Source organism: Salvia splendens, chromosome 16, assembly GCF_004379255.2.
Source record: "Salvia splendens isolate huo1 chromosome 16, SspV2, whole genome shotgun sequence".
NCBI classification, from domain to species: Eukaryota; Viridiplantae; Streptophyta; class Magnoliopsida; order Lamiales; family Lamiaceae; genus Salvia; species Salvia splendens.
The window spans coordinates 511,380-522,484 of record NC_056047.1 but is presented as its reverse complement, the minus strand read 5'-3'; the positions used below and the strand labels follow the sequence as shown (position 1 = coordinate 522,484).

Genomic DNA, 11,105 nt, shown 5'->3' with positions numbered 1-11,105 from the left:
AAAATAAAAATGATCTATTTTTCATGGACGGAGGAAGTATTACATAACAATAATAATCTATACTAAAGAGTTATTAAAATATAGAAATAGAGTAGCTACGTATACATAACATAAAAAATTTATATACAATGACAAAACTGTGTTGCAGTTATTGTGTTAATCATAAGTTTTGAAGAATTTTTTTTATAAGCAATATTAATATTGAACTTTTTGTGATAGATGTTGTACTAATAATAAATTAAACAAAATTGTGTTGAAATTATCGTGTTATCAACTAATCTCTCAAAGTTCAAAAAAATAACTGTTGTCACGAAGTACAAAAAAGGGGGAATAGAAAATGTATAAAATAGATATATATGGATGATTTCAATTTTCAAGGGAAGTTTGTTAATAAAGGCATTTCTTTTTTGCACGGAGTTTAAGAATAGTGTGTTAAATAAATGGTGGAAAAGTAAGAGAGAATAAAGTAAGAGAGAATAAAGTAAAAATAAGAATTATTTTTTGGTAAAAATAAAAATGACTCAATTAATTTGGAACTTCCTAAATAGAAAAATGACTTTATTAACATGGAACGGAGGGAGTCAACTATAATGGTTGTCTAGTGTTTTTTAATAATTTGACAGCCTGTAATGCATTTTATATTATCTTTTGAAAACTTTAAAATGTGTTTCCAGATAAAACTAATGGGGCCATTAATTTTAGAGAGATAATAGTATAAAAATATACATAGCCCATCATAAGTTTAATATGGGCCAGCACCTGGGTTGGACTTAAAACCTGCTATGAAGCCTTTCTTGCACACACTGAAATATTAAGATTTACTGTCATAAGCCCACAGATCTATAACATTAATTAAGCTCTGTCCTAATCACATTTTTTACATTTTTTGGAAATCGTGCCAGTCTCCTAATTGTAGAAGGAAGAAGCAGACGAATGGAATATATTCACTTTAATAGTTACTTGCAGTAATTTCTTCGAGACTCAAAGTTCAAAGAATTAAGGGTCAAATGCTCAACAGCTCAAAAACTGCAGCTATAATGTGATTGTGTGGCATTAGGTGTGCCCACCACCTGTTTGATTTTTACCCCCAAAGAATTGGTAAAAGTCGTTGTGAAGTCTTCACATTCACATACTGTATGAGGATTGGTCAAGTCCACATTCTAACTATCTTCTCTTTGCTGTTTTTAATTTGACTTGGTGATACCCGTTTTATGTATTTAAATTCCAATATCGTTGTCAGTGCGATCGGATTCTTGAATTTCTATGTATGAAAATTTTGTCTGCTAAATAGTTATATACTACTGTATAAGCTTTTGCTGCAGTATTTATAAGCTTTCCATAAATAGCTTTCTTCACATATACTACTTGATTTCTCTCAGTCTTTGATGTTTTTTCAATGCAGAACCAATGCTTCTTTTGGTTGCATATGCTTCTGTTTATGTGCTTTTGCGTTGGCCCTTCGTCCGGTTTCAATGCAACGGCTGCAAAGGCTAATGTAGGAGTGGTTCTTGATCTTGACACTACTCTTGGAAAGATATGCAAGACTTGCATCTCTATGGCGATCGAAGATTTCTACTCCAACCTCGATTACAACACCATGATCGAGCCTCATTTCAGAGACTCGAGGAGTGATGTTGTCATTGCAGCTTCTGCAGGTATACTTATTCTTAGATTAACTGTCAAATATGTAGGTCTATGTTCACTTGTATAAAGCTTAGATTCAAGTCTTTGGGAAATCTCGTAAATTCTTGGCTGAATTCGATTTGCAGCTATAGATTTGTTAAAGAATGCTGAAGTGATGGCGATTATCGGGCCGCAAAAATCCTTTCAAGCACACTTTGTGATAGATATTGGTGACAAGGTGGAAGTTCCAATAATATCTCCAGCAACGAGCCCATCTGTATCGCCTAAAGACTCATCATACTTCATAAGATCAGCATGGTGTTCCTCTTCTCAGGTCAGAGCAATTGCAGCAATTGTGAAGAAATTCGGTTGGAGGGAGGTCGTTTTTGTGTACGAGGACACCAACTATGGAAGCGGATTAGTGCCGTATTTGACTGTTGATCTGCTAAAGAGCAATGTGTTGGTCTCACACCAAAGTGTTATTTCCTCTGATGCCACAGAGGATCAAATTCGACAGGAGCTCTTCAAATTGATGAAGATGAGGACAAGGGTGTTCGTAGTTCATATGCTGCCAGGTCTTGCATCCCATTTCTTCAAGGTGGCGAAAGAAGCAGGGATGATGGACAAGGGGTATGCTTGGTTAATAGCTGACGTGCTCACGAGTCTCTTGGATTCTATGGATCCACGTACTATGGAGGCGATGCAAGGTGTACTAGGCGTGAAGGCTTACGTTCCATATTTCGTTAAGCTTTTGGACTTTAAAAAGAGATGGAGAAAGAGGTTTCACATAGAATATCCGGAGATGGACGGAACAGAGCTCAATGTCCTTGGGCTGTGGGCTTATGATAGCATCATAGTGCTGGCAGAGGCAATTGAACGAGCTGGTTTGACATCCCTGCAATTCAATAGATCGGTTGATAGTGGAAATTTGATGGATTTGGATTCAATAGGAACATCATTGGCTGGACCATCACTTGTTCGTTGGATCAGAAACTACACATCCAGAGGGCTGAGTGGTGATTTTAACATAAGTAACGGTGAACTGCAACCCTCTGCCTTCGAGATAGTTAATGTGAATGGCAAGAAAGAAATCCCAGTTGGATTCTGGACTGAACACTGTGGAATCTCAAGGGAGCTTAAGTCAGATGATCATCAAGAGGATTGCTTGACCGGAAACACAAATCTTGACCCCATTGTGTGGCCAGGGAAAGAAACTAAAGTGCCTAAAGGGTGGGAAATTGCTGTGAGTGGGGAAAAGTTTAGAGTTGGAATTCCAGCAAAAACTAGTTTCAGTGAATTCAGTGTAGTTGAAAAGAATGAAGAAACAGGTGTTGTTGAAGCAAAGGGTTATTGCATTGATGTTTTCGAAGCGGTATGGGAAAAAATCCCGTACCATGTCCCAGTTGAATATGTTCCATACGATACCACAGATGGAGGTTATAATGAACTATCTCAGAAAATGGACGAAGAGGTAAAATCATAAGCCATTTTGTTTTATATATTTGTTTTGTAACGTTTTGCCTTTGATGAAGATTAAACCTATTAAAAGAGACGACAACAGGGTCTTGATGCATTGGTGGGAGATCTAACGGTCACAGCTAGCAGATCCGAGCATGTAGATTTCACAGTTTCTTACACAGAATCTGGAGTTGCCATCCTTGTCCCAATGAGGGCTAACAAGGGGAAGAATGCTTGGATATTTATGAAACCTCTAACAACCGGCCTTTGGCTAACCATTGGCACGTTCTTTGTCTACACTGGATTTGTCGTTTGGGTTCTTGAGCATCGCGTAAATAAAGCATTCCAGGGTCCCCCTAACCAGCAAGTTGGGATGATATTTTGGTTCTCATTCTCAACTCTTGTTTTTGCACACAGTAAGTCAAGAATTTTCGATACATATAGTCCTTAAAGACCCGTTCTCTTCTTTACGAAGCTCAACTAGTTCATAATATTATGACAGGGGAGAAAGTGACGAGCAACTTGACAAGATTTGTGGTGATCATATGGGTGTTCGTGGTGCTGGTTTTGACGTCAAGTCACACTGCAAACTTGTCGTCCATGCTAACAGTATATCAACTGCAGCCTAAAATTAACGACGTGAATGACCTGGTAAAGAATGGAGAGTTTGTTGGATACCAATTGGGATCCTTTGTTAGAGGATTCTTGACAAACAATGGCATTCTTCCGTCCTCAAGCCTGAAAAGCTACAGCACTGTGGAACAATTCCACGAAGCTCTCTCCAAAGGCAGCAGAAATGGAGGAGTAGGCGCGGTTATTGATGAACTCCCTTACATCAGGCTTCTCCTTTCAAAGCACTGCGACAAGTATACCATGATCGGTCCAATATATCCAACTTCTGGCCTTGGTTTCGTAAGTCCCATTTCTTCCACCATTTCTCCCTTTGTTCAAGATTCATGACCTCATTGAAGATCTGCAGGCGTTTCCTAAGGGTTCACCACTGGTTTTTGATGTTTCACGCGAGATCTTGAGGCTGAAAGAGGATAAGGATTTAATGATGAGGATTACAAAGAAATGGCTAGGAGATGAAAAACATTGCCCCTACGCCGATGGAGCTCTGAGCACCTCACAGAGGCTCAATCTAGACAGTTTTAAGGGGCTCTTCGTCATTGCTGGGGTGTCATCAACGCTAGCTCTGGCTATATTCTTGTCCCATTTCTTGTATGAGAATCGTTATGTATTGGAATCTACTGCTTCAAGGAAGGAAAAGCTTCTCGGGCTTGCTAGGGTTTTTTCGAGGGAGAAAGATGAATCGTTGTCACCAGAGGAAACGCGATGTCCTGACTGTGGAGTCGAACAGCAGCAAGTCCAGCCATGAGCACTCCATTGAACAAGATCAAGAAGGGATGGTTTCACAAGATGGACTCTCAACAGTAGAAATCTCTGTTATCCAACCTCAACAGGAGATTAATTCATGACTATATGTATTTTCTAGCTTAATTGTACAGTCACATTGTATAAAATATTTATTTGAGTTAGATAACACTTGTTTTAGCAACAAAGATTTTATAGAACATAACAACATTTCGAAAAAGTTATAAAATAATAGTAGTATTCAACTGCGTCGAATCACAGGAAGCTAAGATAAAATCGATTATATTAATCAACCAATAGGTTTATTTAAAATACAACCAATACAAAAGACCATCTGTTATATAATCGGATGATTACAAGAGACAATCTGTTATATTGCTCACCACCATCATAAGTCTAAAAATACATTAATTTTGCCACATTTTTCATTTTTAATATAATCGGATGATTACAAGAGACAATTCATAATTTTTGTATTAAACATGTTGGATCTTGGTTAAAGCTATAGGGTGCTTAATCGGGTATTTCGATTCTAATCGAATTGAAAATGTCTGATTAACAAATTATGGGTACACTTCAACTATGAAACTAGAATCAAACTGTTCTGGCGATCAACATTAATCATTTTACATACTCATTCTATCAGTAAATATAAAATGTTTTTTTTAAATTATTCCCCTCAAAATGATATATTTTCCTAAAATAAGAATAACTCATTACTTAAATTATAAAACAACATTTACATAACATCTCATAAAACAAATGCTTTATACAAGATCTCATTACTTGTTATAGTTAAATACGTAACCATTTAAGAAAAGTTACTGATTCTAGTGAGGGTTTCATTTATGAAAGCCCAAACTAAGCCCAAATAATTTTGTGAATGGGCCCAACAAAATCTAAACAATTGGACATGCTAACCCTAGTTTGAATATAGCTGAAGAGCTGAAATCAGTCTCTCTCTCCCTCTCTCTCTCTCTCCACCCCCAATCCCACCGGGCTTTATCGAACTCCACCGTAAGCTCATTTCATTCTCTTCTTGTAATTCTCAGTTCGTTTTTATTTATAGTGTGTGTATATGAGTAATTGTTTGACCTGAACAGGTAGATTTATGTATCTACGTTTGTGCATTTGTATTTTCGTAGTAGAGATTTGTGCGTGTTTGTGAAGGTTGTGATTCAATCTGTTTTTAATGCGGGTATTTTTCTCCATATAATCTGTTATAGTGAAGTAGAAATTTATATGTAGCTTATGTTGATGATTTCTGGTTTTGTTTGGACCATATATTTCATAAGGCTTTATTTTGTATTTGCTGAAATACTAAATCGAATATTGGACCTATTAATTTAGAGAAGACGAAAGGAAAGTGTTGTTTATGCATTGGCTGTTGTTAGTGATTTGAAGAAGTGAGGAGCTGAGTTTTGTTATGTGTAGGATGGCTGAGAAGGGAGGACAGATTGTGCCGGAGTCTGTTTTGAAGAAACAGAAGAGAACCGAGGAATGGGCCTTGGCCAAGAAGCAGGAGGTTGCTGCTCTCAAGGAAAAGAAATCGGCAAACAGGAAGCTGATTTACAACAGAGCTAAGGAGTATGCCAAGGAGTACGCAGCACAGGTGCTTTACGAGACTCTTGCTGCTGTAGTGTATGTTACTATATGGTTGCTTACTTAACTTGTTTCTTTTTATTGTGCCTTAGGAAAGGGAACTCATTCAGTTGAAGCGTGAGGCGAGGTTGAAAGGGGGATTCTATGTGAACCTAGAAGCTCATCATTCGTATTCGTGGGTATGTAGTTGTGTTATGTGTAGTGGTCGGATTGGTCTTGTTTGATTAATATTCTCTAACTTACAGGTCTTCTGGCCTTGATCATTCAGTATTAATGCGATGCATCCAACGACAAAGAAGATTTTGCAGCTGCTTCGTCTGCGTCAGGTGATGATTCATCTCTTTTATGTTCTTGTACATTTCTCTAAGATATTGGCTTCATGGTCGTGATTATTTTTAATTAGTGTTTCTGATCAATTTCTTGAGGTTGCCAATTAGATAGGTAGCTTTTTTGTGAAATTGTAGTGACTGAACTTACTGAAAATCGAGCACTTCATATTATGTTACAGACTTACAGTTCCCGTAGTGAATTTATGGTCAGCACTGTGAAAGCTAAGAATTGTTGTTTCCTTGATATTGATTAATGTGCATGCTGACCTGATTGAGTATTTATATCTCTCTTGTTCGACCCTCTTTTTGTTTAGTATGTCCTTGACTTGTGATCTTATTTCGCACCATGAGCTTAATGAGTTCACACTTGTGCATACAGATTTTTAATGGAGTGTTCCTAAAAGTTAACAAGGCAACGGTGAATATGCTGCACAGGGTCGAGCCATACGTTACTTTTGGGTAAACTTCTGAATACTGTGGACAGTCGAGCAATTTTGTTTATCAAGTATGCAGATCAACTAGATTGCACTTTCTCTCAGGTACCCCAACTTAAAGAGTGTGAGAGAATTAATATACAAGAGGGGGTTCGGCAAGGTCAACAAGCAGCGCATTGCTTTGACAGATAACTCAATTATTGAACAGGTTTGTTAATTTTCATTTCTGGGGAGACGAGCTTTCTACATTAGTATTGTTCTTTATGTATCTTCACCGATACTGATTTATGTTCCTGACTCTTGGCAAACATGGCATTATCTGCATCGAAGATCTTATCCACGAGAGCCTGACTGTTGGCCCTCACTTTAAGGAGGTTAACAACTTCCTCTGGCCATTCCAACTATCGGCCCCCTTGGGTGGCCTCGAGAGGAAGAGGAACCACTATGTTGAAGGTGGAGATGCTGGCAACCGTGAAGATTACATCAACGAGCTCATTAGAAGAATGAACTAAGTCTTTCCATTGTTACAATTTAATATAGATTCTTTCTTTTAATGGTACGTTTTTGGGCTTGTTTTCTGGATAATTTTGTGAAACTTTTTATTTGACCATCTATTGAGCAGGAAGACACAACAAATATACAAATATTTTGCACTTGTATGTGGTATACAATTTCCCTATAAATTTAAATACTACACAAATGATAAAGTTTGTCGACAACTTCAATTTTCTCAAGAAATAACCACTATTATTTATTTCAATCGAATGACTTTCTATTTAATTAGGTAAAAATATTTTGTTGATAATGACGAGATTGTTTGAGAAGTGGTTAATTAGAGATTAAGTTATGGCCTCGCTTTAACATTTGTAGAGATTTCGTTTAGATATGACTCATATACATATATACACTCCACATAATTATCCTTTTAAGGTAAATGGATACATGGTTAATCATACACGTATTCATGTATGTAGTTGGAGGTATATTCGAAAGATCCAAAAAAAAATTTGGGAGAAGTTTCCATGTGTTTATCAAGGGATGTCAATCGGGCCAACCCGTTCGGGTTGTCGGGCCATTCGGGTACGGGCTATTCGGGTTATGATTTTTTCGGGTTATAAAAGTTCGACCCTAACCCTAACCCTTCGGGTTTCGGGCTAACCCACCGGGTTATTCGGGCCAATGCGTATTTTTAATTCTTTTAATATTTTTAAAAAATAATACGTATTTTAAATTTTCTTTATTTATATACATATTTTTAATTAATCATTCAACAATGAAATACATATTTTTAATTTTCTTTAATATTTTTAAAAAAGATTAAGTTATTTAAATTTAAATAACTTATTCATTACATAATTATTTACAAAATATCTATCAATAGTATGTTTATGTTTATGTATTTAAAACATAAATCAACACTTTGTTTCAAAATTCAAACATAAATCAATTCGTAGAAAATTAAACAAAATTTTCATAATGTGAGAGGTGCATCGTAGATGTAACAAAAATATTTTGAATTGTTAAAGAGTGAATTATCAAGATGCTAGCTAACTGGAGTAACTCTAAGTTTTCTTGAATTATGATTGGTCAAATTTAATTTATTGCAGCTGTAAATAAGTCAAATAATAATTTATCTTTGTTTTAAGAATCATCAAAGTACGCATAATTCAATGACGAAGCGGCGTCAAAACACTTTGCACTATTATATTGGAAATATACTAAAAGAAAGCTTTTATATACGAGTATTTATGAATCCATGAACCACATGGTGATTTTTTTCGTGATCTTATATAGTGGGTTGGCGTATTTGGATTTTGCATGGTTTTAGAGGGTTGTCTTGGATGATTTTGATTATATTTCTATATTTTGGTATGTTTACATGTTTGTTGAGAAATGATAGAAAATTGATTAGAAAATGTACACAAAATATGTGGATGTGCAGCAGCCTTGTTTGAGTCAATGTTTCTCGCGATTTTGAAGTCTGATAAACCTCTAATACATATCATTCTCTTCGTCTTCGAAAGAGCTTCGCGTGGATATATTGCACGCCTCAATCGGAGCTTTGTAGAGAAAGTTATGACCGTTACAAAAACTGCTCGCTGTGCAGAAGCCTTCAACCCGACGGGCCGACCCGTAACCCGAACGGGTCAGCCCGCCTAACCCGACAACCCGAACGGGTCAGCCCGAATGGCCCGATTTTAAATTCGGGCTGCGAAATTACAACCCTAACCCTGTATTTTTATCGGGTTATTCGGGCCGGCCCGCGGGTTCGGGTTACATTGACATCCCTCAGTTTATGTTTGCCCATTCCCTCGCAAACTTATGCAATTATTGCAGCTATAGAGTATAACTTTGGTTTCAACTTTCAAATCAAAGTGGTCTGTGATTTGTAAAGATCTTGTTTTATTTTTATTGCCTTATGCGTTTCTGATAAGTTTATGAGACGATGCTGATGAATCAAACCCTAATTTTGTTAAGCAGTAGCCGTTTTATTTTAGTCTCTGATTCCTTTCTTGAACCATTCAATCTCAATCACTATATATATTGTATTATATTAACAATTCTTGATCATTAACATTTACTACTAAACATTACTTGATCATTACATTCAAAGGAATGGCTCCGCGGTGATCCAGTGGTGACGAAAGCACGAGCAATCGGAGGGTGTCCAATCGCAAATTCGCGAAAAGGTTTCGCGCGAAGAAGCAGGAGCAGGAGCGGGTGCGCGAGCTGATCAGAGACGAGGCCCGGCTGAAGGAGGAGGAAGAGAGGCTGCGCCAGATGATTGAAGCCGCAACTCGGGAGCACCAGCTGTTAATTTGTCCCATTTCACATTTTTTGGCAGTGGACCACGTATTCCACTATCTCATTCATACTCACATTTTATTATAAAACTAATATATAAAAATAGGTCCCACAATCCACTAACTTTTTCATGCCGGATCAAAGTGGGACAAATTTATGGGGACGGAGGTAGTAGTACTTTTATAACGACAAGAAAATGAGTGAATTCGGTTTTTAATCTACGTACCTAAAAATACATTTATTTAAAATGAAGTGCTAGGGTTCTTGGTTAAATATCAGTCAATCTGTTATTGACCGCAAGGCTTGCAGAGCTCCTCATCGGCGGCAGCTGCTCTGCATGCCGCCGCGGAACGGCAGGGAAGCTAAGCGGCGCTGTTTGTGTGGAGACGTGAGTTAATGAATTATTCAACATTCTTCAAAGTGGATAAATATTACACCACATGAAGTAATATATACATATATTTATAGGGGCATGTTAAACCGAAAACGCTCACTTATATGCTAACATAGACCAAATCCTAGCCGTTGGATCTAAGAAATTTGAAAAAAAAAATGTAATTTGTACATATTTATAACGACCTACATTATAATGATCTTCATTGCATTGTTATGATACTCTTAAGTTAATGTACATAATGTTTTAAATGCAATTATATAATGTCAAAAAATACTATGTTTAAGTGTGTTTAGTAATTTGCAAGTACTATGTGTTTTCTAATTATATATGTATATTTATAATTTCCAGTCGGACCATTTCATCCTTCAATGACTTATTCGCGTGTATATAATGGACACGGAGAAACTTAGATCCACACCATCTATTTTTAATCTAATGGACCATTATTAGTCTTAGTTTTTTTTTATTCATATCCTACATATTATGCATTTACTTAATGTATCAAAATACAATATCTTGATAGAGGTGAGACATAGATTTTATGTTGATAGGAGCTATACATTCTAAATTTCAAGTTTAGAATATCAAATTTCTAGTAATAATTTTTCTATTTTTTGTTGTGATGTTAGAATTATTGCACAACTAAAATTCGACGATGTATACTAATATAAAAATTTAATTGGTTTGGTGAGAAATTAAATCCCTACATGCTTGCATATGTGTATGCCATTGTATGCTACCCAACTTTTTATAAAATTTGTGTTACATCAACACGTGTGTTATTTTCTGTTACATAGTAGTACGTATACTACTAAAAAGTGATGCTTAAAAACCTATAAACCCTAATTCCGAAATGACCAACCCTATCTAATTAAAAAATTGTCATTTAAAAGTGACATATTAAATGTGAAGAAATGAAATATAAGGCATAACTGGATTAATGAATCCTAATTTATGATAACAATTAATAAGATTTAACTAATGCACTCGAGTGGGATACGAGACTCCATGATTATAAGACTAAATCGATGCAACTATACTTTCTAATGCCATCGATAAACTTCTTTACTGTATCTGACTTTA

At 36.2% G+C, this 11,105-nt stretch overlaps 1 protein-coding gene and 1 pseudogene across 3 annotated transcripts; both read left to right on the top strand.

The window, feature by feature from the left end:
- Positions 1-901: 901 nt before the first annotated feature.
- On the top strand, positions 902-4,619 carry LOC121772403 (glutamate receptor 2.8-like). 3 transcript variants are annotated; one of them, XM_042169500.1, is made up of 6 exons: positions 902-1,098; positions 1,403-1,655; positions 1,770-3,094; positions 3,185-3,497; positions 3,584-3,993; positions 4,061-4,619. In XM_042169500.1, the coding sequence occupies exons 2-6, from the start codon at positions 1,427-1,429 to the stop codon at positions 4,457-4,459; spliced, it is 2,676 nt and encodes an 891-aa protein (XP_042025434.1). In that variant the 5' UTR covers positions 902-1,098; positions 1,403-1,426; the 3' UTR covers positions 4,460-4,619. The 3 variants fall into 3 exon arrangements, with proteins under 3 accessions (XP_042025434.1, XP_042025435.1, XP_042025433.1); XM_042169501.1 differs by lacking the exon at positions 902-1,098 and adding an exon at positions 1,129-1,265 and having other exon boundaries at positions 4,053-4,251; XM_042169499.1 differs by lacking the exon at positions 902-1,098 and adding an exon at positions 1,131-1,265.
- A 751-nt stretch (positions 4,620-5,370) lies between these two features.
- Positions 5,371-7,473, top strand: LOC121772406 (annotated as a pseudogene).
- The last annotated feature ends 3,632 nt before the right edge of the window (positions 7,474-11,105 follow it).

Coding starts and splice junctions, on each gene's coding strand:
- LOC121772403 (XM_042169499.1), top strand. CDS start 1,212: ATGTATTTAAATTCCAATATCGTTGTCAGTGCGATCGGATTCTTGAAT. Junction 1,656..1,769: donor TGTCATTGCAGCTTCTGCAG/GTATACTTATTC, acceptor TTCGATTTGCAG/CTATAGATTTGTTAAAGAAT. Junction 3,994..4,060: donor CAACTTCTGGCCTTGGTTTC/GTAAGTCCCATT, acceptor GAAGATCTGCAG/GCGTTTCCTAAGGGTTCACC.